Source organism: Parasteatoda tepidariorum, chromosome 11, assembly GCF_982258835.1.
Source record: "Parasteatoda tepidariorum strain Cologne lab strain chromosome 11, Ptep-v5.0, whole genome shotgun sequence".
Lineage (NCBI taxonomy): Eukaryota > Metazoa > Arthropoda > Arachnida > Araneae > Theridiidae > Parasteatoda > Parasteatoda tepidariorum.
The window spans coordinates 11,449,865-11,475,195 of record NC_141765.1 but is presented as its reverse complement, the minus strand read 5'-3'; the positions used below and the strand labels follow the sequence as shown (position 1 = coordinate 11,475,195).

The following is a 25,331-nucleotide window of genomic DNA, read 5'->3' as shown; positions in this document are numbered from 1 at the left end:
CTTCAGTTATAGACATTCCTCACCATCGCTTTCTAATTATTATTAACCCTTTTAAAGGCCTTGGTAAGTATACTTACCTCCACGTTTTACCACTTTTAATTCAGGTTTCCGCTTTTCAATAGCTTCAGCTTTCTTGAAGTGAGTTTGAATAAAATTGGTAACCATTTGTCACTTTTAAAAAACGTGTAAAAGTTATAAAATACATAATTCCTTTTGAAGTTTGTAGCATTTAAGGAATTTATTTTATAATTAAAGAAAAATAAAGGTCAATAAGTTCCTAATAGATCATGTTAAATATATTTACCACCCAAAAAATGGCATTTTTATAAACTAAATGAGTTTTCTTTTATATCAATTACTGTTCTTAAAACAATTTCAATTCCAAAAATACTTTAATTTACCTTTACTAGAAATAAAAGGCCCATTAAAGGGTTAATAGCTGGTTTTGAGGGGATCATTTGGTGGACACTTTAATTATGTTTAATATTTTTTCTGGTTCAAATGACAACTTTGATACTAATACCAAGTCAAAGGATATGTGTCAAAATTTCGAAAAACATATGCATATGCTAAGAAATATGTATAAAATATTTTTAAAAAATATTTAGTTTGTCCTTGTCACTCTATATATATATTAGTTATCACAGGTGTCGCTAAAATCGATGATTTTGCAAAATACGATAAGAGGCGGATTAAAAATTTATATATAGCCTACATTTAACGTATACTATTATCTATTTCGACAATAGACATCAACCAGTTTTTCTAAAATCATTACCAAAGCAATTCAGAAAAAAGAAGAAAAAAAACGAATTTTTGGTGCTTCGATAGAGCCAAAAAGTCGATAAATTTTACCATATTCTGATAGTTTTCACCATATTTTTTTCTCAGCTTGCATCTGTTTCCTGGCAATTAATGTTATTTGATCCATTGCGCTCCGTCTTTCTCTTGCAATTATTTAGTATTGGTATGAAAGCATATATCACATGATTGTCGTGGCGGCTTAGAGCATTCATCTTCCAATTAGATGAACAGGAGTCGAATCCCAAGGATGGCTGGTCAATACGAATTTTGCATCCCGCTCACACCGACCACAGTGCTAACATAAAATATCTTCAGTGGTAGACGGATCATGGGCTAGAGTCTCCTTGCTGTTAGGCTAACCATGGGAAGTTTTCGTAATTCTCCTCTCTTAGTAACGCAAATGCGGGTTAGTTTCATCAAAAAAGTTGATCCGCGAAAGCTGATTTCTCCCAATACTAGATCCAAGAGATCCCTTGTCTTCTGGATTGGGTTCAAAATTACAAGTCTACAGAATAGAACATTAGTTGTCGTAAATCCAAAAATTGCGTCACCTGTTCAACCCGACGGTTATAATGCAATATATATCACATGACCTACGTTTTTTTTTTAAAGTTATTGAATATCCTTATAAATAAATAAAAAATTTCAACACCTGAAAACAGAAGTAATTTTCTTAAACTAAATGTACAAATATTCTAAATTTTTTTGTTGTTGCTATTCAATATTTTTTTACTAGACATTCGATAAATATTAATAATCAATTAAAGACTCTTTATATCTTTTTTTATTTTACTCTATTGATACACAATTCATGCGCACAACGCATTTATGACACAATAATTTCCAACCAGATGATTTGAATGATTTCTAAATTCACAAGTACAAATAGTGTTCTACTGCAAGTGTCTTTTGTGAAAAAACTCTTGAAAACAAATGTTGCTGTGATAGTAGGTTATACAAATAAGTGTGGTACACTAATAACTTGGGTTTTGATTGCGCTGCTCAATTTGCTCTTGGATACGTTTCTGTAAGAATTGTTTTACTTTCTTCTTATGTTGCATATGTTGACGTAGACGCTTTGGTGATTGCCCTTGACGAAGAAACATCTGGAAAACGAAGCTAAATTCAGCAAAATACTAAACAATTAATAATTCATAGAGTAGATATTTTGTTGCGTAATTGTGCTTCACTTCAACAATACATTTCAGTCAATACATGTCAGCTACATAATTGAGTTAACAATGCTTGAGTAACTCTTAAACCAAAATGGACTAAAATTGAAATATTAACTCTAAAAATATAAGAATAAATTTGCAGCACCTTGTTATTTCATGATACCCGATAGTTTTGATGTTTTACTTTTTAAAAAAATCTCAAAAAGTAACTATCAAAATTGCCAGCGGCATAATTGATCTATGCTCTTAAATTCACAATTATTACGCGAAACTTTCTTTTAAGACAACATGATTTGAAATTGAAGTAATAAATCTTACAATAATGGTCTCTTAGATTGTAATATTTTATTATATTGATTTACAAACTGGTTTTATTCAAAAAGAATAAATTTCAAATATTTTATAAAATAAATGTGGAAAATATATGTAAAACTATAACTGAATATGAAACTATAACTATAACTGAGTATGATGTTCATTTAAAACATTCTCAATGTGAGAGAGTAATTAATATTAAGTTTTCAAAAACAAAGAATTTTTTTGAAATTATCATAACTTGGTAAACAGAGACTACTCAAAGGAACGTACTGATAAGATAATATTATGCGACGCTTCGTTTGTGGATATATGCAATGTGAGAATTTACATTCTAAAATTATGGTAAAATAATCTGCAGTAGTCTGTCTATCAAATTTACCGTAAAATTCCCGATTACGAAAATTTCTTTACTCTTATAGACTTGAAACCATTTGCGAAAATATGTTTAAAAAACCGTGGATAATAAGCTATACGGTTCTGTGACCATTTAGAACTGGAAGAGTTTCAAAACCTTAAAAAAGAAATTTAACTGTAGATTGGAATTATGTTATGTTAAGCTTTTCGTTAGGTAATGGAGATTGGAGTTAGGTTGTGGTTGAGTAGTGTTTTGTCACGTGAGCCATGGAATGTAGCTTAATTAGTTTATTTTGTAGTGCCTTCTATCGGAGAAGAGGGAAAATACTAGACTTCTGGTGTTAAGCAGCTCTTTGGTGCTACCATCTATGCATGGATGAGAATTCCATATTCTAATTGTTTAGGGTCAGCAATTTGGGAGAGCAGGACACTGGAAATTCTTCATGTGTTGGAGGAATGGAAAAAATATTGTTGTGTCAACGCTGGAATTCGAATCATGTACAGCCGGTTATGATATTAACATATTTGCCCTCTTGACTAAAGTATGATTCCAGCTGTAAGGAAATAAGTGATTGTTATTTCCACTATATCATTTATTACTATAGGATAAATAGGCATCCGCTGTTGTGTCATGTATTCGATGATGGAAAATAAAAATATAAATTCATAATCCCGATCGCATAGCTTAGCTTCCAGCTTTTGAAGAATGTGCACTTGATTCTCAATGGGTGTGGACTTACTTGACACTGATAAAATTAGAGTTGCTTAATCGCAATTGACGAAAACAATAAAAAAAAACTATTAACGGTTTTAAACTATATTTTTATGGCTATTTGGCTGTTTTGATTGAATATGGTAAAATAATATTTACATAATATTTAATCTTTACATATTACATCATACATTACATATACATTTACATAATATTTAACCATTATATATTACATATTATTTAACCATTTTTTCCAAAAATTTCTAACTGCTCAAAACAGTAATAAGCGTTCGACTGTTTGAACCTCATAAGTTAATCTGACTTTTTCAGCATTTCGATATAGCTCTTAAAACCATTTAGAGATTCAAAAAAAGCAAATGCCAAAAAAGAGGAAAAAAAACAGGAAAAAATAATTTTTGGGATTATTTATTATTTTAATTGTTATATTTCACAAAAATTAAAAATATTTTTAATTCTACGTTGTACAGTTGTGCAAAATTTAACGCCATTTCAAAATTTATTATTTTAAATGACAAAATCAAATTTTCAGCGAAATTGGCTGAAATATTTTTGGGAAGTAAAAGCTTTAAAATAAAAATTTTGCAAATTCTATTACTTAGAAACTTTTCAACCGATTTCGCTTAAAATTTAGAATTTGGAATTTCAAATTACATAGTTTAAATCCGGTAAAATCTTGTAATGTTGTGAGTATCAAAATATTCCAAAGTGATTCTTCTTCTCATTTATTAATACACATTTGAATCAATTTGCTTAACAAGAAGTGAATTTTTTTATTTTTTTTGTTAAGTTATGAAAAAAATTTGCAAGTATTGAAGTTATTTCAATCTTTATATATTCAAAATGGTGCTGAAAGTAGCGAAGATTTCTAAACAAAATATTTCAATTATTTTAATTTTTAAAATAATAAGGTACAATTTTTATAGTATAAAGTGTAGAACTAAGTATAAATAATAAGTATACCTAATAATATTATATACGACTTTCATATTTAGTATATTAGTAAATGTATATAGTTTCTATTGAAATCTAAGTTTGAAAAATTCTTTTGTGAAGTCTTTTACTGATTAGATGTTTTAAATCTTTGAATTATACGATTTCTAGAAATTTAATTTTATTAAATGAGAAACAGCATCTTACTGTATCAGTTTTCTTCATTTTTCCCTGTTTTTTGAATTTCTTTTTAACGCCAACTGAATAAATTTTAGAAGAATTTGTTGCTGTACCATTTAAGCTCTTCTTCTTCGAACCTAAAACGATAAAAGAAATACAATCAAAGCACATCCAATAAACCTATTTCGTATAATAAATTCAGTCAAAACTGAAACATTTTGACAGAATTTATGTTTCAATTTTTTTTTAAATAAGAAATTATGAAAGATTAAAATTTGTGTCAATAGCACAATTGCACAATTAAATCAATCAGGAAAAAAAATTCTCATTGGTGTATCATTTGTGTTCTTACACAATTGGAACAATCAAATTTAAAAATTAAAATTCGTGTCAATAGTGTTTGTCATTTGTGTTATTTTATAACTGGAGCTATCAAAAAATACTTTTGTTGTACAGAGAATTCTTAAAAAACAACAGTTTTCCCTCAAGAATATATGGATTTCAACTGTGTTTAAATTGCATATTCATATATCATATTCATATATCATATTCATATATCATATTCATATATCATATTCATATATCATATTCATATATCATATTCATATATCATATTCATATATCATATTCATATATCATATTCATATATCATATTCATATATCATATTCATATATCATATTCATATATCATATTCATATATCATATTCATATATCATATTCATATATCATATTCATATATCATATTCATATATCATATTCATATATCATATTCATATTCTAAAAAAGAGTTATCGCATGGGGATAATTTAATAGTTTCAGAAGTTCATAAATATATTTTCAGGCGTTTTTAAATTCAAATGTAACCTTACTCAATTTTTAATTAAATTAAATATAATTAAATATAACCTAACTCTGCCATATTTAGATCATTGCCAACTTTCATGGAGAAAAAATAAATAAATTTTTAGTTGAAAGTTTCGTTATTATTAATCAATATCTCATACACAATAATCAGATTCACTATTAAATGTAAGGCTACACATTATTTTTATCTTCATTTTTAATTATGTTTAATAAATTTCACTTAAAATTTTTTGAATAAATTTCAGCAAAGCTTTGTTTTTTTAGTTAACTGAACCAATCCAAAAAAATAAATTATAATTAGAAGCAATTATTGTTAAAAAGATAATATTTTGCATGAAATTAAACTTGGATAACTTGTTATAACTATGTATGAAATTTTTCCATTTATAAAACAAATTTTAGAGATAAAACTAAAAACAGAATTAAGATGCCCATAACTTAGACCACTCTCCTGACTTAACTATACTGCCGTACAATGGAAAAATCAACGTGACAAAAAATTAAAAATTTAGATTTTTATATATATGGCTTCTATGTATGATAAGCTCACATATTGCAAAACATTTATTTTTCGAAAATAAATTATGTTCTATCAGTTCTCTGAATATCTATTTTTGCTTTCATAGCATGGGCAATAGAAGGAAAACAGTTGTCAAGACACGTTTCGAAATCTATTGCGAAGCACTTGCGTTGTTTTTTTTTTTTTTTTCAGTTGCACGGCAGTATATATTCAACCATATTTTTGTGAATGCAACTGCTTAAAAAATTTATATGTTCAGGAATACAAATTAGGTAAGGAAATATGGTATGTTTCTCAAAGAAAGTCAGAAAGTTCTTAATTCAGAAAATATTTTTTAAATGATATTGCATAAATGTATAAGGTTTGACCCGTATTCTTCAAAAGCAATCTCTTTCTTTCCTGAACACAAGAAAATTTAGAACAAGAAAATCTGTTGTCATCTGTTTTTAACAATACTATCTTTTGCTTAAAATTTAAATGAGCTTTTTTATAAGTGATTGTTAAGAGCGTTAGACTAACTATGAAGGAATTTTGACCAACTAGAATTAAAAGAATTATGAAACTTTGTAACAGCAATAATTAAACATCCAAAAAAATGTTACAGACAACATTTGCGTCTAAAAAATTTTACAGGCAATTACCATGTCTAAGAAATATCGAATAGTTAATCTGGCATGATAACAAAAGATAAAAAACAACAAATCTGAACTTAAATTAGTTAAGTTTAATTCAGTAAGCTGATTTTTCCTAAAATAATTCTCTTTTTCCTTTTTATTATCCACGGAACTTTGAAAGGCATTGTTATTTTTTCATACTGCAACTCTTTCCCTTAAAACAAAATTATTGTAAAAAAAGAAAGATTTAAATCTAAACTATCTTTAATATATTAATCTAAGAACACAAAGAATTTAACTTTTGTAATAATGTGAAATAGAGCAGGAGAGAAGAGCCTAGCAAATTAATTGATCGACAGAAATAAAAAGTGATTCTGTTTGATACCATACTGAAATAGGATTCTCATAAGCTAAATAAATGATCCAATTGAACAAACCTCTCCCCCATACTGTAAATACTTATCTTACCTCTTTTTCTAGTTCCTATAGAATAAGATGGATCAGTGGAAACTTCAAATATTTTAGGATTATTCGAAGATGGTATCACATCAGGACGGGAAATTATTAATCTCTTGTTTCTTCTGTTAATTTCTTCCGGAAAAGTTAAATGAGAATGAATCCACCACTAAATAAAAAAGCATTTTGTTTTAATAAATAATGTAATTTGTAGCAAAATTTTCTAATTTCTTAGCAAAATATTTTATTAAAAAAATAAGGAAAATCATGAGGTTTTCTTTCGTATAAAAAATTTAAATGAAATCCTTTTCATTTTGACTACAAATATAGAGGGACAAAAATATGTAAAGAAAATGCAAATTTTCATTTAGTCTAGCATTTTAATGGTTAGACAAATATGTATGAAGTGTAAAAGTGATCAGTTAGTTAGCGCTTTTTTCAAGGATGTATTATAGTAATAGGAGTAGGAGGAGGACGGTGTACCCCTATTTTTTTCATAAAATACCACTTTCGTCAATTTCAGTTTTTTTACGATTGTAACTTTTTTCATTTATATAAAATTTACACATTTCTGTTTGTGTTTCTCTGCTGTACTACAAGCAGGAATAATTAATACGAAATACTGAAACGGTCTGCCAAGTTATTATGTTGTGTTATTTTCATTTTTTGTTCAGTTTACATTCTCTGAAAATTAAGAATTAACTTGCTTTGTGAAATATGTTCAACCCAATGCAAAAACTTGTAAAATAAGTGAAGCTGTTTAATATATAACAATTTTCTCACTAAATTATATTAATTTTACTTTGCATGTTTAGTCATGTACGTATTCTTTTAAAAATATTACTTTTCTTCTTGGTACTTACTGCACTTTTGCATGTAATTTTTGTTCATTGCTGACCAAAATTGTTCTCTTTTATTAAAAAGCCATTACTTTTAATTTAGATGCACTTAATGTAAAAATAATATTTGGATACATTGTTACCTTCTTTTTGATGCAGTGATTAAAATTACAGATAAAAATGTATTTTTTTCAATGCATATTCTTTTTGTGTCATTTTTTTGTAAGTTTTTTTTTTTGTAAGATGCGTAAAAATTTGCTTATAAAATTATTTTGCGAAAAACTAACGGTAATAGTATTATTTTGAGTAATAATTATAATTAATTTCTTAGTCATATTTGCTTCAATTTCAATGATCTATAACATTCCTGGTATTTTATTTTCTTAAACATAATGCAAGAAAATAAAAATGACCCATTAATTTGCGGAAATAAAGTGCACTATTTTTGCCGTTAATTAAACGTTCACTTTATATTTAAGGTGAAGTTTATATAGAATTTAAAAAAAGGAAAAAAAATCCATTTTCAGTTAATTTTTTTTCTTTGCAGAGTTTTTTCACACGACAAAAAGATTCTGGTAAAAATGCCATACAGCAGGGTAAAGACTGTTCTGGTAAAAAAAAAATCTGGTTAATTAAGCCAAAATATAGAGTATCTAAACCCTTCATTTGGTAGTTTTTCCTTTCATATGGTAACGGTTAATCAGAAATTCCAGTTTTCAAAATTAAAGTTCTTATTGCAACATATTTAATTAACAAAATACGAAATTGAAAAGCAACTTTAACTGAATATATGGTTTTTGTGTCTTGCTCTAAGGTTTGATAAGGTTTCATGCCAAATTTTACCACATTTACCAAATCTTACCACAGATTATAAAACCATATTTAATTGTTAATTTTACCAAAATCATTACCCAAGCGTTTCGGTAAAAATGAACAAGATTTTTGATATCTCCACCAAACACAGTAAATAGTACCACATTCTGGTAGTTCTGACCATACTTTTTTTTCTCGTTGTATAAATTTAATAAGTATAATCTTTCAATATAGCTGAAATGTCAGTAATGATGTATTTTTTCCAAAATTTATAATTCATAATAACGATCAAAGCCTTCTACTCAATTATCTGAAAGTTTTCCTCTTTTGTGTGCACCCTCAGGTCATATAAGAATATAAGTTTGGAAGTAAAGGAAAGCTTTTAAAGATATCTCGATTCAAAACTGACTAGAAGAGATTATTTCAATTTTTGACATGTAATTTTCCGGAAAAACTCCTCTCCTTCTAAATAAAATAAAACATAATAAAAATGATAAATGAATATCTTCCCTCATGAATACCTTTTTTTAGATAAACCATTACATATTTATGCCAGTGAAATCCATAATTCTAAAAAGCATTTTACAAGGAATAAAAAATAAAATTTATTACAGTTAGACATTTTTTTCAAATTTTTAATAGGTACCCATAAAATACCGAATTCTGTATCAAAAAAGCAATAACTGAATTTAAATAAATTCTAAAATTATATGTGTTATTACAGCTACTGGGTGATAACAGTAAAAAGCAGGAAGAAATCAAATGGTCTAATTTTAACGCTTCCAAAACATTCTAAAAACGTACAATGGCAAAATGTTCGATGCAAAATGGAATAAATCCTGCATTTTTTTAAAAAAAACATATATATATAAATAATATAATGCGTAAATAAAATGTATTTTGTCCATATAAATATAAGATGAAAATTTTTTGTATTCCTCAGCATCTAAAATTACAAAGAATACTTAATTCAAATCATTTCTTGTATACTGTGTTATCGACAGACCACCGAAGTCAAGCATTACTAGTTACGGTCAGTGTGCGGATGGGTAACCACTTGGATCAATCAGCAAAGGGCCCGAGGATGTGTGGTATTGATCCTCGTTAAACTGTTCTACAGTACAGTGCTCAACTTCGAGCTCAGGTCGTCGGGCTACCAAAGTAGGGGAGCTATCCCCTCTGCAGAGGATCAAAATTGTGATGGCAGGTCTTTGGATCATCCTTATGGATGTTTTTCAGATCACCGCCAACGGCCCATTGTGTACCTCCAGTGCGACGTATATGAACTACGACAATTCTGTGTTATCGCTCAATACTGTGTAATACTGTTCAGTATTCTTAGCTCAAAACAAAAAACTGTCTGGATTTAGCCTTTACGAATAATCTTATATCAAAGAATACTAGCAAATAAGGTAATTGGACTAATAATCGAACTAACGTAATACCACGGGTAATTTTTTTAAAGGCAAAGGCTAAAAAATAACGATTTTTTATTGATGAATTCGATAGTCAAAATACTAAAAAAAATCCTATATATCATATTTATATTCCAAAAATTAACAAATTTTAAACAGTTAAAGCACGCGCTACTTCATCACATTCAAATCAAAAACTTTCAAATTGGTGGGATGATGGAAAATCTGATCTGATTCACAAAAATTTTTAAGTACATACATAGAAGAAACAGTTATCGATGAAATGGCAAATATTATAAAGAATATATATTATGTTTTAATGTTTTGTTTGTATGTATGAAATATATATGTTTTTATTCAAATCACGCGCGGTGATAAAAAAAAAATCTGGTAAAATTACAGTACTGTTTAGTAATGACATTTCTGGTAAAAAAATAATTTTGGGTAATAAAACCGTATTATACGGTATTTAAATCATTCATAAAGCCTGGATAGCCTGGTTGGTAGGGCTTTGGAACAATGTATAAAGGATCGTGAGTTCGATCCCCACTAGACGAAGACTGCAGTAAATGGTTACTGGTGCACGTTAAATATGTTGGGTCCCAAAGTCCTCCATGTTCCCATAACAAATCAGTCCTCTGTAAGAACTGAATTGGAGATTGATTGTTCTCGGGTTCTGGTCAAAATTCCGATCAGTGGATGAATGAATGGATGTATGAATGGGTCCGTCCTATAAACGGATTGTGACGTGTGGGTGGCAATCATTTGGAAATTTTTCCTTTCATATGGCAGCTTTTACCGAAATTTCAAGTTTTCAAAATTATAGTTCTTATTACCACAGATTTAGTAACAAATACAAAACTGAAAAGTAAATTTAACCAAATAAATGGTTTTTATGCCATGCTCTAAGGCTTTATGATAAAACTACCAAATTTTACCACAACTACCAAATTTTATCACTTACAATCGAACCGTAATTTTGTTATTAATTTTACCAAAATCATTACCAAAGTACGTCAGTAAAAATTACCGAGATTTCGTAAGTTCCCAGTAATTGTACCATATTTTGATAGTCTTGACCATACTTTTTACTCAGTCCAACATTTTTGTTCAATAGTTTACTTGTTCACAATTTATTTTAGCTCATTGACGATATTTCAAAAGTAATACAAATATTTAAAAAATTGATTTTTAATGAAATTAGACAGTTTAAGTTAAGGATTTTTACTGCTATGCAGATTTTCACTGCTCAGTTGAAGATTTTCACTGCCTATATTGTTTTACTACAATTCTGTTAATTAAAATTACGGTGCTTGAAGTAGTCTGCAGAATGTTAGGGCTTACACAAATAAACTTTTTAGGTGATAGGGTAAACTAGCCAGTGAAGGAACACTTAAGCTTAGCTCGCCTTTAGAAAAATCATAAAAATTTAAAAATTTGAAATTTTAGCTAAATAACAGTGCCAACATATTTGTTATTAAATGCAAATTATGTAAAAAATATATAGAGAACTTACATAATATTGTTTTAAGCTTTTGGTGGTTCAAATAATAAGTAGAAAGATAACAAAGTGAAGGAACAGTTCTTACCAGTGAATGAACACTAAATTTTCCAGTGAATGAACACTTAATTTTGATAATGTTTGATGCTCTTTAGGAATTCATAGGCCATACAAATGTCTAATAACAAGATTTTTCTTGGAATTATAGCATATAACCATAGTTTACGTGGAAAATTTTACTTTTTCAGTCATGAAATGGAAAGTAAAATGCTGTTGAATACAGAATAAAAAAAATGTTTTTAATTTTCCTTCTCACAGTTTAATAATCGATTCTAAATCATTAATGCTTATCATTGTGAAATCCTATAATGTTTTATTATTATTATTTTATCGCCTTTTTGTTTAATCTTTTACCCCATATTTTCTGAAGCTTTTTTTTTATCCTTCTAAGTTTTTTTTTCTCTTCATCATACTTTCTTGCTTTAACTTTTTTGTCAGCTCTTTCAGTGTCTTTAAATTTTCGTCCTTTTTCTGAAATTAATGCAAAAGGTAATTTATTTCTGGGTTGATTTGATCTTCCTTTTTTTCCCAATGTTTGGCCAATGTAAATGTATCTTCGAAATTTCTTCTGATTTTCCAGTACCAATTCTAGAATTTCTCACAGGATAATTGATGGGGAAAATGTGTTTCGAAATTTGAGGAAAATCCATCTCTCGTTGACTTATATCTAGTGGGTCTTCAGCAGTACTTACCCTTTTCTGACTCTGATTAATAATGGAATGAATTGTTTTTGCAACTAATAATGCCTCAAGAGGACTAATCTCAAAATCAGTTTTCAAGATACATTCATTATCAGTGTTAGTTGTTTCAGCTCAGTGTCAAAATTTGACTTAACCACATGTTCTTTTTGCAATAAATTCTTCCATATTGAGAAAAGCACAGGCTATTGGATATTTGGGAGATTAGACTCTTCTGTCAATGTTCCTTTAAAAATTTGCAACATATCTTTTGAGATTTCTTTCTCAAGATTATGAAGAAATACAGCATCGTTACTCGAAGTTCTCGTTTATCGAAATATGTGTTATGTTGATAAGCTTTCTTGCTCATTAACTTTTTGTGTCTGTCTTGCATGCATTTGTTAAAGTCAACGTTTTCAACATCAAATGGGAAAATACCACATTTTATAAGAGCATTTTAACTTCATCAGTTGATGCCTCAAAAGCCTATTAAAAATGGGTGTAAAATTACCACTACATATTGTTTTACTGCTCTTTTGTTTTCAAGATCTAACGGAAGTTTCATTTAAGCTGTAAAAGCTCGAAATATGCCTACATCACAAGGCTGGAATACACTAGTAGAATTAGGCAGAAAGCTAAACCAGAGAAGTTGTTCTGATAAACAAAACTTGCTCAGTTTCAAATTGATATGAAATTTATGCCCCTCCAGAAGAAACAAAATAAGGAATTTGATAGAATTTTCAATTAGCCATGAGTAGAAAGAAGCATTTGCAATATATTCGTAAAATGTAGCTGTGATCATTGACTCACTTCATGAATCACTTTTTCCAATGAAATATACAGCATGAACTGATTCTGTAATACTTGAGGAATTCTTCAGAAAAGAAAAACTAACAATGGAGGTACTATTTTTCCACTAGCTGAAATGTTGGCCAAAACTGTTGTTCTTTCTTTTTCATTCCTAGGAACCATAAAATCTAAAACCTTATAATTTTTAGGGCCAAAGAATTTTCCCGTTTAAGAGCAGTATTCAACCCCTGTTTCGTATTGCAGATGGGATCACATTCTAAGAAGATGGCAAGTCTATTTCCCTCCTTAAGATTCCTCTAAAATTCTTTAAACCACTCTCGAATATTATTCTCTGAAAAGGAAGTTTTGCCTTTTGAAATTATCTTCGCATTGCATTGAGTTTTCAGTGGATGTTAACTTAAAAAAAACTTCACCCATTTTTCACCTGGATGTCTGTCTTTAAATGAATGTTTCCTACCCGTTTTCGTAATGACGTTAAAGACTGCATTATGATAATAATTTAGTTAATTATTGGCGCAAAAGCCAGCAAAGAAATGTTCTATTCCAGTTTTTATTATTATATTTATTTCGATTTCGATTAGTAAACATAGTTTATTGAGCTGTCTAACGTATGATGGAACTAACTACTACATTTATAAAGATAAATAAATTATGATAATAATTCTTTCCCTAAATTAAGCAATTAAATTAACATTTATTTTAGGAGTCATTCATATAACATTTAACAGAATTTCGGGTGGCCTCGATAACGCAGAACTACTAATTAATTTAGAGCCATGTAAAATCATATTTCACACCTAATGTTCATTCACTGGGAAATCAATATCCAGTGAAGAAACATGCCTGTTCCTTCACTGAATAGAAGTCGTTTTTTGTATTTTTAACATAATTTTGATGCATAATATGACTAAAGGTACAAGAAAAATAAATTTTTTCTTTTATTTTCATTAACTAAGTTAAAAGTATTTTGTATTAAATTTTAGAAAATATGCTTTACAGTTTGCCTAAATGATGATTAAATTAAGAAACAGAAAGATTTCGTAATTTATTTTTATGAGTAACTCATAGTTTGTCTGCACTTAACACAGCAATTAACACAAAGTAAGCAAAAGAAAAATTATCACCCTGAATAGCTCACGTTCTATTAATCGGTCAAACAGTTATGAGTTACAAATTTCACAAAGGCTGGATTTTTAACTTTTCCTGTTTCTGAAATTTTCAACCAAAATCTTTCGAATTTTGGATTTTGATATTTAAAACCATAAAGAATAAAATATTGTGCAAATTTATATACCGTGTATTCAAAAATGTTTCCACCATTATTAAATGAATTGTTAAAAATTAATTAGTGATTATTAAAAATTAACTTCCTCATCTGTGGACAAATGATTTTTATACATGTATGTAAAGAATTTTCAATCGGCTTAAAATGTTCTTGTAATATGGCTAAATAAGCAAAAAGAGAAAGGAACCATAACCTTCGATATTCCAGAAGTCGAAGTCTATTGAGACCATATTTTCCGGATTGTGATAACTCCCTTTATTTTTATGATCAAGAATATACTTAAAAAAGGTTCATGAAGAATACAAATTCTACTGAAATTACCGTACTGTATAGTAATGACATTTCTGGTAAAAAATAACAATAATTCTGGTTTATAAAACAAAAATATACGGCATTTAAACCATTCATTAAGTAACTTTACCGTTACCATTCAGGCGTACCGAAGAGCATAAACCGTTACCGTTCAAGCGGTAATGGTTTAACGGGCATTCCAGTTTTAAAAATTATAGTTCTCATTACCACATACTTAGAAAAAAATACAAACTAAAAAGTAAGTTTAATTGAATAAATAGTTTCATGCCATGAAATTTGATCATGATGAAATTTAAAATTTTACCACTTTTTCGAAGTTTTATCACATTTATATGTGATAAAATTATACCATCTTTTATTATTAAATTTGCCAAACTCATTACCAAAGCGCTTCTTTAAAAATTACTGCGATTTTTAATATTTCCATAGAGACAGGAACACGGTAAATTTGATCATATTCTGGTAGTTTTGATAGTATTTTGTTTTCTCAGTGTATGTTTATTCAGAGAAAATACGTGTCTGGTTTATTTAATTGGCAGTTATCATTAAATATTAAGCATATTTTAGGTCAACTCTTTAAGCCAATCAAATGGGTACAATTCCGATCATTAGAGCATAAGTTATTCAGGAAATTTTTTTTAATTGTACACAAAGTTTACATTTTTGTATTTTAAAATTAAACAAACGTTAAAGCATCGTGAAGTTGTTGTTTTTTGACTTCTAAGTGGTAGTCACTGTAATTTAATGAAGCATTGATTTTTTTTTAGTGCAATCCAATTTATAAAATTCGAAGAAAAAAGAAAGTGTTTGTACTACCTTATATTCCTTATAAGCATCTAGATTATTAGACTGTCCTACAGCTGAGTTTAAAAAGCATAGCCCTATAAAAGAAAATTTCTGTTTAACTTTTTTACTATAATATTCAAAGCAAAAATTATTATTTAAGGAGCAGAAAAAAATACATGATGCAAATCAAGAAACAAAACATTTCTCTGAATGTTTTACAAGGGGATACATTCAAAATTACTTCATGCTGATTGAAGTAAGTACTGGAACAAATATTGGAACTATTTTTACATAGCTTAAGAAAATTTAGTGAAATTCCTGTTGAAAAATCTTGCAATATCCAGAAAACTGATCTTAAAATTATTTTCATGGGTCTATTCAATATATATGTGTTTGATATACAGTGTAAAAAATTCGTATATTTAAAATGTAATTTTTCAGGAACTATGCAATTGATTTCGCTCAAATTTTGTATTTTGCCATGTAAAATTACATACCTTAAAATGACGTAAAAATTTGTATGCTTTACAATTCAAAATTTTTTCGACAAGTATTAAATAAAATAATGAATATTCGCTAAAATTTATTTCTTGCATGGAATTATCTTTCGATAAGCGAATTTTATTCCTCTGTGCAAAAACTTTTCAATTCGCTTAAAAAGTTCACGAGATATGGCGAAATACGCAAAAATTAAAATGGGCATTAAAGAGTCCAAAATTTGGATCGCTCTCCTGGCGTAACTATGAGGACTACATTTCCCATATTGCATCTGTATGTAAAAATGTATGTTTATTCAAAGAAAGTACGCTTTTGTGACTGATTTCTTAACTTAAAATATCGTCTACACTAACTAGTTAACATATTTGAAGTCACCTCTTCGAACTATTAAGATTAAGTCCTAGAACGTGAAGATCAGATCATTAGATCAAACTTTATCTAGGGTGATCCTTTGACGCACTATGCATTACGTTAATGTAAGTTACATATTTGCCATTTATTAACTTTTTAATATTTTTCGAAATGATTGAAATTTTGAAAAAAAGTCGTTATATTCTGAGTAAATGGTAACTACATATTATGCGCAGCATAAAAAAAATACGCCAAACTGTATCATTTTTATTAACTTATTTACCAAGCACAAAGGCGTATCAATAATATGCAAAGCTTTTCGAAATCAAAATTGTTATATATTTTTTATGTCTTTAAAATTTTTTTCGCTAAAAACTTATCGCACTTAAAATTACCCGGCTTAAAATGCTATAAATATGCTAGAATATTGTAAGAATTCTCTACAGAGACATGCAGAGCTCAGGGTAACTTTTCGATTTGATGCCTCTAGTCCATAATCACAAAAAATGCCAATTTAATTTCAATCACTGACCTTAATATGCAGTTTATCCTTGTCAAAAAATGTTATAAAAAGTACACACACTTGATTTTAAAATTAATATTTAAATAAGAAAAAACGCGCTATCTAAAGTCTATTGAATTGCTTGTGAAGAAGCCAGAATGAAAAACCAATTTGATTGCCTTCATTTTTTAATATGAAATAACTATTCAAATTTTAATGAAATGGAACTATATTTCTAAATTTGTTTGGAAGAAATATTTTATTCTTTAAAAAATATTTTCCTAAAGACACATGTTAAACCACCTGTCATACCATTCCTTTAAGCAACAAAAATAATAGTAATAGATTTAAAGAATAATAGTTTTCATAACGAATAATAGTACAATAATAATAGAATTACTTAAAATAATAAAATTATTTGAAAAAATAATATCAGATTTAAGTTGTTTCCCCTATGCATACCTCTGAAAACCTGCCAAAATATTGCTTAGCTCAGTTCTCAAAAAGTGAGATCATAACACAAGTCTAAAACTGAAGCTCTCTCAACGATTAAATTTAATATTAATTGGCAATCAAATTTTCAAACTAAATTTACATTTCTGTCTAGTTTTAAGGATTTGGCATAAATTTTTTTAAAAGGTTTCTATATAGACCTTTATTTATTTTAAATACCCATTTGTTCAAAAAAAAGGAGATAAAGTTTCTAATTACAATTATTTAAATAATATTTTTAACAGATGGCAGCCCTAAAAAATTTGCTACGTGAGAAAGTTTTGGAAATAAAGATCCAGTGTTCTGATGTATGTCCAAACATAAGAGTCAAAACAAATTATTTTAACAGAAATATTTATTAAATAAGAATTTTAAACTATTTTTTCACGCTTAAAATAACTTTTCAAATATTTTAAAACACTTCCTAAAATTTTATTGCTATGAACTTATTTGATGTTAATCAAGAACACCAGCAAGTATGATTAAATATCGCTGCAAGTTTTTCAAAACATATATTTTTGAAACATGTAAACACAGAATTTTATTATTATTCCTTATAATACCTTGCCCTCTAAGACATTCTTAAAATTTTATTTAAGTAATGCACACTACTTACCATTCCATAAAATTTTATTTAAATAATGCACACTTGAGATATATAACAATACAATTTATTTTATGCTCATTATTTGCTTCATTTCCTTTCCTAAATTTTGGTAAAATTCAAGGTACATTGAACCACAATAAAAAAATCTTAAATTGGCATATTTCAAAAATATATGTTTCAGAAAATGTATTGCAAACAATGATTGAACCTTTCGGCTTCCTTCACATGACAAAATATAAATTGTGTAATATTTCATTACTGTTGATAAATTCAATTTTGATTTAAAATTTAACCTTGCTTTTGATTTATTTTATGCCCATTGAAAAACTGATAAGTCGATAAGTTCGATCATCTTATGTGACATATTTTTTAAAAACAACTATATTTTTAAATTTAAAAATTGTAAAGTTTATGTATATATATATATATATATATATATATATATATATATATATATATATATATATATATATATATATATATATATATATATATATATATATATATATATATATATATATATATATATATATATATATCCGTGTGTGTATATATATATATAGACACAAAATAACATAAAAAAGAAAACTATAAATGGGAAAAAACCAACAGCCTTCCTCAAGACGCATCTATTGGTATAATTTAATGCGATATTTAATTCAATAATAATTTTAGAATACTACACGTATCAACTGCATTCATCGGAGTTGGTTGTTTATAAACCAGAGCCCATTCCATTCTTACAAAAAAATATTAATAATAATAATAAAAATAAATAAAATTATAATAATAAACTGTTTATTATGCTCGACAATTAAAATAATTAAAGTTATTTTAAGAGGCTACAAATTATTAAGAAGTTACTTAAAAAAGTATTTGACTAATCCAGTATAAAAGGTCATACATCCAAACTATTCCGTCCAGTGACTTTAGGAATAGTTTATAGTTAGTTCCTGCCTTAAAAAAAATCAGAGCTCATTCTAAATGCAGAAAAAAAAATAAAAAGCAAAAATTAATGTAAAAAATTTTTTAAAATAGTTAATTTAAGAAATGAACTAGGAAAATGGCTATTAATTCAATCGTTTTTATATTTATCAGTATCATTTAAAAACTCGTAGTAGTTAGAATTATTTCTGTAAAATCTATGAATTTGATAGGTAATAATATTAGAAAACCTTATTGGCTAAGTTAGAGGTAAAATCAATGCACTTTTTAATTGGAAAGTTAAAATCATATTTTTTTTTTTTGTCAAAAAGTTTAAACGTAATTTTTTTTAATCTTCATTAATATTAAGAGTTAAATCTAAAAGAATTGCTGAAGAATTACTATTATTTGTTTAATTATGAATTAATTCATTTGGATAAATTTATTTGGCTAGAATATCGAAATCGTTAAAATTAATAACTAACAGATCATCAATTAATCTGGGAAAGAAGGAATTAATTAGAAGATTAACAAATGATTTAACAAACCTATATTCTTGTAGAAAAAGAAAAATACTGCAGATGTTAGTACTAAAATTATTACCCATGGGAATTCCATTAATTTGTTGAAAAGTATATAATTATTGCTGAGGTTAATATGTACTAGAATATATATATATATATATATATATATATATATATATATATATATATATATATATATATATATATATATATATATATATATATATATATATATATATATATATATAGATAGATAGATAGATAGATAGATAGATAGATAGATAGATAGATAGATAGATAGATAGATAGAATGAAGTTCGAAATGTAGAGAAAACATGGAAAAAATTACTGAAAAGAGATGGAAAAGGAAAATTAATAATAAAAAAAAAATTATTGTTTTTCTTAATTTTCGTGTTTTTTTTTTCTTCTTCTTTTTGTATATATATATATATATATATATATATATATATATATATATATATATATATATATATATATATATATATATATATATATATATATATGCGTTTAAGAATTTATTGCTTTTTCGATTAATATAAACATTATACAATTTGTTCTGTACATTACAATATTACAATATAATCTTTGGAATGATTTGCCATATTTAACTAAGCAAAACAATGAATTTATTTCGTGAACTATTGTGTTTTTGAAATAAAATGCACTTTTTAATATGAATGAGATATTGTAATCTAAAAACTATTAAATAGAAAATTCATGAATATTTTTAATATTAACGTGCAAATATAAGTTAGTAATTTAATGAAAATTATACGTTAGGGATAATTAATTTTTAAAAAAAAATCATGGCTATGAAAACAAATGTTTTTCAGCCGGGAGTTTAAAAAAATTTTGAGACAGTATATTTTGTATATCGCTTAATAACACAATATTTTAATTTTTATTTCAAAATTTGCCTATGACTTAAAGAAATTACGTCTCTTACCTATTCCATCTAAAAGTAACCATAGAACAAAGCAAATCATTCTGCCCCTGATGAGAATTTCTCTGCAGAGCATCCGATCGAATTGCTTCCGAAGGGATGAAAACAACGTGCTAAGGTGACCGCGCACGCGCACTAACCAAGTTTATGGTGTGAAATACTAATGACCATTTCACGCCTTTTGGTGAAAAATTATCCTAATGAATATATCCAATTAATATTTATATTTGTTAAAACAATTGCAAAGTGCATTGCAAATTATCTAAAACTTCGATTTCAGATTCATTCCAGATAATTTGTTTTTCCTTCAACCACCTGACTCTCCTACTATAAAAAGTATTCGTGATCTACCTGTCTAGTTCTAACTTTAACTTGAATTAACTTTAATCGAATCATTTTTTTATTCGTAAACTGATTAAAATAAAAACTTTTATTTATTTTTTTATCTTGATACATTAAACAAGAATTTAGTGCAAAATAATTAATAAAACAACGATTTTTTTGATTTTTTTTACCTATCAGTACTGAAAGTATGTTCTTAATAATCATTTTTTGACGTGAAAAAAACTCTGTACTTGTCATAAAAACAGGAATTTGATTATTGCTTATATATTGCTTATTACTATTTTTTTAAATGGATAATAGTAATGAGAAAATTTTAAGAGCATTTCAATAAAGCAATTTTTTTTTCTCTAAGTGCAATTTTTCAACAAGGAAGCAGTATCAGAATTCTTTCAAACAGTTCAGCCTTTTCATAATACAACCCCGTAGCCAAGGGGAGAGGCGGAGAGTCCCACCTAATGCCTAGCTTATTTAAGCCCTTTGATGATTTTCAAAACAATAAAATTTTATCAAAGTCAAGAAGTTATACTAGGGTGGGAACTCTATTATTATTTGTTCGTTACGATAAGCAGATTTTTACATCTAAATTAAATTAATAAATTCAAGTTTTAACCTAGATTCAGTTTCACGGATTTAGCTCCCATTTCTATTGAGTTAAATTTAAACCTCATCATTTTGTTTGGTTACTATTTCAACTGCATCTTCGATTTGATTTTATATTCCAATTTAATTTTGCTTTACTACAAAAACGCATTAAATACTTTTAGCCAAAGAAATAATTTATTAATATTGTGAACTAATCATTCGTTAACAATATTTTGCAATAATCGAATTCTTTATATTAATTGCATATGTTGATTGGATGCAGGTTTACGCAAAGCTATTATAAAAAAAAAAGTAAATGTAAGTTAATTATTGTGCAATAGTTTGAAGAGACAAATTTAATCACATAATTCAACCTCCACAAAATTGCTTTTAAATCAGTCCTTAATCAAAATAACCACCAAAAGCGATCATCACTCCACATACTCAGGTGTGTGTGGTTGATTTGATGATTTAGGGTTGATTTAGCCAAAAGTAAATATTTTGAATCCAATATTCAGGGCCACCACGCCAAATGCGATAAAATCGTGAATTCGGGGAAACAAATTGTGTCTTTGCGAAAGTATTGGGGAACGATTTTTTGTACTGAAAAGGAAAATATATATCCCCTTCATCAGTATGAACAAATCTTGTATTTTTTATTCGATTGCTTTAGATATGTCTCATAACTAATTAGAGTTATATTTACATAGTATAACATAGAGTTATATTAACATAGTATAACATAGAGTTATATTAACATAGTATAACATAGAGTTATATTAACATAACAGATAATGTAAGCGACAAGAGAGATTACGTAAGCGGCAGAAAAAAACGAAAACGTAAAATATAGATTAAGATGCAAGTTGCCGTATCACGTGACATCGCGTGACTAAACTCTCATGAAGAAAATTTTGTGTCAATAAAGCAGATTAAGTGGTATCTAGATGCATATTATCCTCCAACTGTTATTCCAAAAAATATGTGTTCTCATGTCAATAACATATTGTTTATTAAAATAAACGTATAGTAAAATTTAAAATTAAAGCGGTTACTAAAATAAGAAAAGTGTAACTTTGATTTTATCTTTATTGATAACCACGTTTCAATAATGGATGCAGTATAACCACACGGCTGGCAATGAACGCGTTGAGCTACCACCTAAATTATGTTAAAAAAATCTCTGTGAGTAGTATAAAAACCTATAAAACAGAATAAAGCAAAATGATTCAATTAACTTTTCTTCTATCGTGATCCTTTTTTTTTTACATTCGTGACAGTAAAAAATAAGTTAGTCAGTAAAAATTCTTCTGTTAGAAGATAAAAGACTTAAAGTCACTTATATTACTGCTTTAGTCTAAGAAGTTGTCAAAAAATTATCCTTCTACATATTTTTATTTCTTTTCCTAAAAGATGATATTTTTAATCCTCTCCCTTATTTATTTCTCATTTACTCCTCCTCAACTGTAAAATGACTTTTGATTTCATTTGCATTTTTTAAATAATTCAATTTATAGTAAATTTGCATTTTGACATAAAGTTTTCTGCAGAAAAAAAATTAATCATGAAAATTTTTAAGAGTTGCCTTGTGCTAAGGATTTTGAAATTTGGCTAACACTTTTGATATTTGAATAATTTACTGGCTAGTAATTTGAAATCCTTAGCGAGGGACCTGAATATTAATTCTGTTGCAAAAAGTCATCTCCCACTTATGATTTTGGCTTTTAATATTTATACTTCCGATTCCATTGTCCAAATAATTTACCAAACATCATGTATACTTTAAATAATACGATACAATAATCAAAACTTTATTTTAAAATTTTGTTCTTGGACAACATGTTAAGAAATATTTTTACCTTTCCTTGCGACCTATATTTACTTCAGAAATAGATTGGAAACAATTTTACTCGAAACAACTACGGGAATAGGCTTGCACAATCCATTTTATATGATTCTACAATTACTGTTATGCCTTTGGAAATTTTGCAACGATGCTGAAAAAGACATACTTGAAAATTGCCGTATAATTGTTGAATGTCCACATAATTTTAATTTTTTAACCTAATGTTCTCAATTACAAGTTAAACTTGCATTTATAGTTTTTCCCTAGCAAGTTCACCTTCTTTTTCGATTCAAAGAAACATTTCAGCAACCTTCCTTCGATATTTTCCCTTAGTTCCTTCGAACATGGCATATTGTAAACAAGACATCAACTTTAATGCACAATAACTTAATTGATAATTATCATAATCACGAGATTTTTGTTTGATTTGATGATGAAGACGCTATTGCTTTATAAAGCATTAGCATTTATTGTTCTAAAGGGGATATATTGAAGCTATTTCACAGATTTCGATCGAAGAAGACATCATGAAGAAAGTAAATCCCGACTGATGGGGTAAAACATAATAACAATATAAAAGAAGAGCAAACCAAGTGCTCCGAGAAAGAACTGTATCCTGTTGCGACTAAATTATTACAAAACAAAATCAAAGTTTGAAGGGATGCTTAGTTTCTGAACCAACTTCACTTTGTTTTCTCTCTTTTTTCACTCTTTTAATAAATACTATGATTGCTGTGGTAATAAATGTCGATATAAGATAACTTACTACACTATAATAAATAAATAATTGTAGCCAAAGCGTGGAAAAAAATGAAAAGTGTACTTAATTTTTCAATTTTTTGTTTTAGTTGTTTTCACAGATATCCGCAACCAGCCCTTAAAATTTTAATTAAAAAATTGCCGTATCCTAACAGCATAATTTTAAAAATATTTCTGCATTATTAATATAGCCCTAGTTCTGCGATTTATAGTTTTATTACAGTTTCACCGTTAAAAAATACAAGCCAATTAAATTATTCATGATATTTTTGGCATTTAATTAAAGCAATCTGCTCTAGAAAAGAAGATTCTACTATGTTACTCGTAAACACTAAATTTCCATGTTCTATTTAATCAACATATATGAGAATCAGAGCAGGGAATCAATATATATATATTGGCCAAACTGTTACTTGCAAATCATCAGATATATTGGTGATGTTAACAGATAAAAGTAAAAGCTAAAAAAGGAAGGACGAACTTTTGATGATGGTGTTTTACTGGTAGAAACAGATTAAGCATTCGGAAAGTTATCAGAGAATCTTTATATACACCTTGTTCAATCATTCAGGATCAATTGGAGCAGAATGGTAAAGTTAATAGAGAAAATGATTGAGTTCGTCTGTCGGAATAAAGCTAATCGTTCAATCACTTCCCCTGTAATTTCTTGTTTTAACAACATCAAGAAGAGACATTTTGTGATTGTGGGGGGACTGAGGAGAAGTTGATTCTTGTGATAATCCCATAGGAAAAAGAGAATATATTTCTATCCATCAAAAACTATTAACACATTTAAAGCAAGGCTTTTAACCTAAATAGTTATTATTGCTTGTAACTCAAGATTATTGACATTTCTAGAAATTAGACGATAGATGTTAGGAGCTCAGTTGTGAGATATTTCGTCAAGGTTGCCCTGCGCTTCCTGCGCTTTACTAAACATATTTTAGTAAAGACAATTGTCTCTTAATGTTAGATTTAAAACTAACTTCAAATATAAATATTTCAAGTTGAATATTAAATGTGAAATTCTTCAATGACATAATGATACAAAAAACATTTTCTAAATGCTATTAAAAGAATTTTTTTATTAAAAATTTCTTTTGAGTTTCGAAGGTAAAGAGTTTGAATATTACATTTTTATTAAGTTCAAATTAAATATTATGAAACTAAATATAACGAAAAGTATAAATATAACGCAGAATACACAAAAAAGAACTTATTTTGTTAATAATAATTTTACTTCTTGTTTTTATTTTATTAATATTATTTGACTTTTATTAATTTATTATTAATTGAACATTATTTTCTCCTAACGCATCGAAAAGCACCGATAACGTATTAGCATTAGTGAAGTTTGCACTCACATATTTAAAGTATTATTAATTGAACATAATTTTTTCTTAACGCATCGAACAGCGCCGACAACGTATTAGTCTAAGTGAAGTTTGCATTTACATCTTTAAAGTAACTGCTGCTAAAGCAGATAATAT

The 25,331-nt window shown here is 27.4% G+C and overlaps 1 protein-coding gene across 1 annotated transcript; it reads right to left on the bottom strand.

Annotated features, from left to right (window-relative positions):
* Positions 1-1,570: 1,570 nt before the first annotated feature.
* LOC107452114 (uncharacterized) lies at positions 1,571-20,454 on the bottom strand. The gene is made up of 5 exons (XM_016068425.4): positions 20,313-20,454; positions 15,478-15,542; positions 6,962-7,118; positions 4,522-4,631; positions 1,571-1,910 (listed from the first exon to the last, which is right to left on the bottom strand). Exons 1-5 carry the CDS (start codon positions 20,383-20,385, stop codon positions 1,779-1,781), a joined length of 537 nt encoding a protein of 178 aa, XP_015923911.1. The 5' UTR covers positions 20,386-20,454; the 3' UTR covers positions 1,571-1,778.
* Positions 20,455-25,331: the final 4,877 nt, after the last annotated feature.

Excerpts from the sequence above, each read along its gene's own strand:
- LOC107452114 (XM_016068425.4), bottom strand. The coding sequence starts at position 20,385 with ATGCTCTGCAGAGAAATTCTCATCAGGGGCAGAATGATTTGCTTTGTT. Across the intron at positions 15,543-20,312 it reads GTTACTTTTAGATGGAATAG|GGCTATGCTTTTTAAACTCA; the intron begins GTAAGAGACGTA and ends TTTCTTTTATAG. Across the intron at positions 7,119-15,477 it reads ATGCTTATAAGGAATATAAG|TGGTGGATTCATTCTCATTT; the intron begins GTAGTACAAACA and ends TTTTTTATTTAG.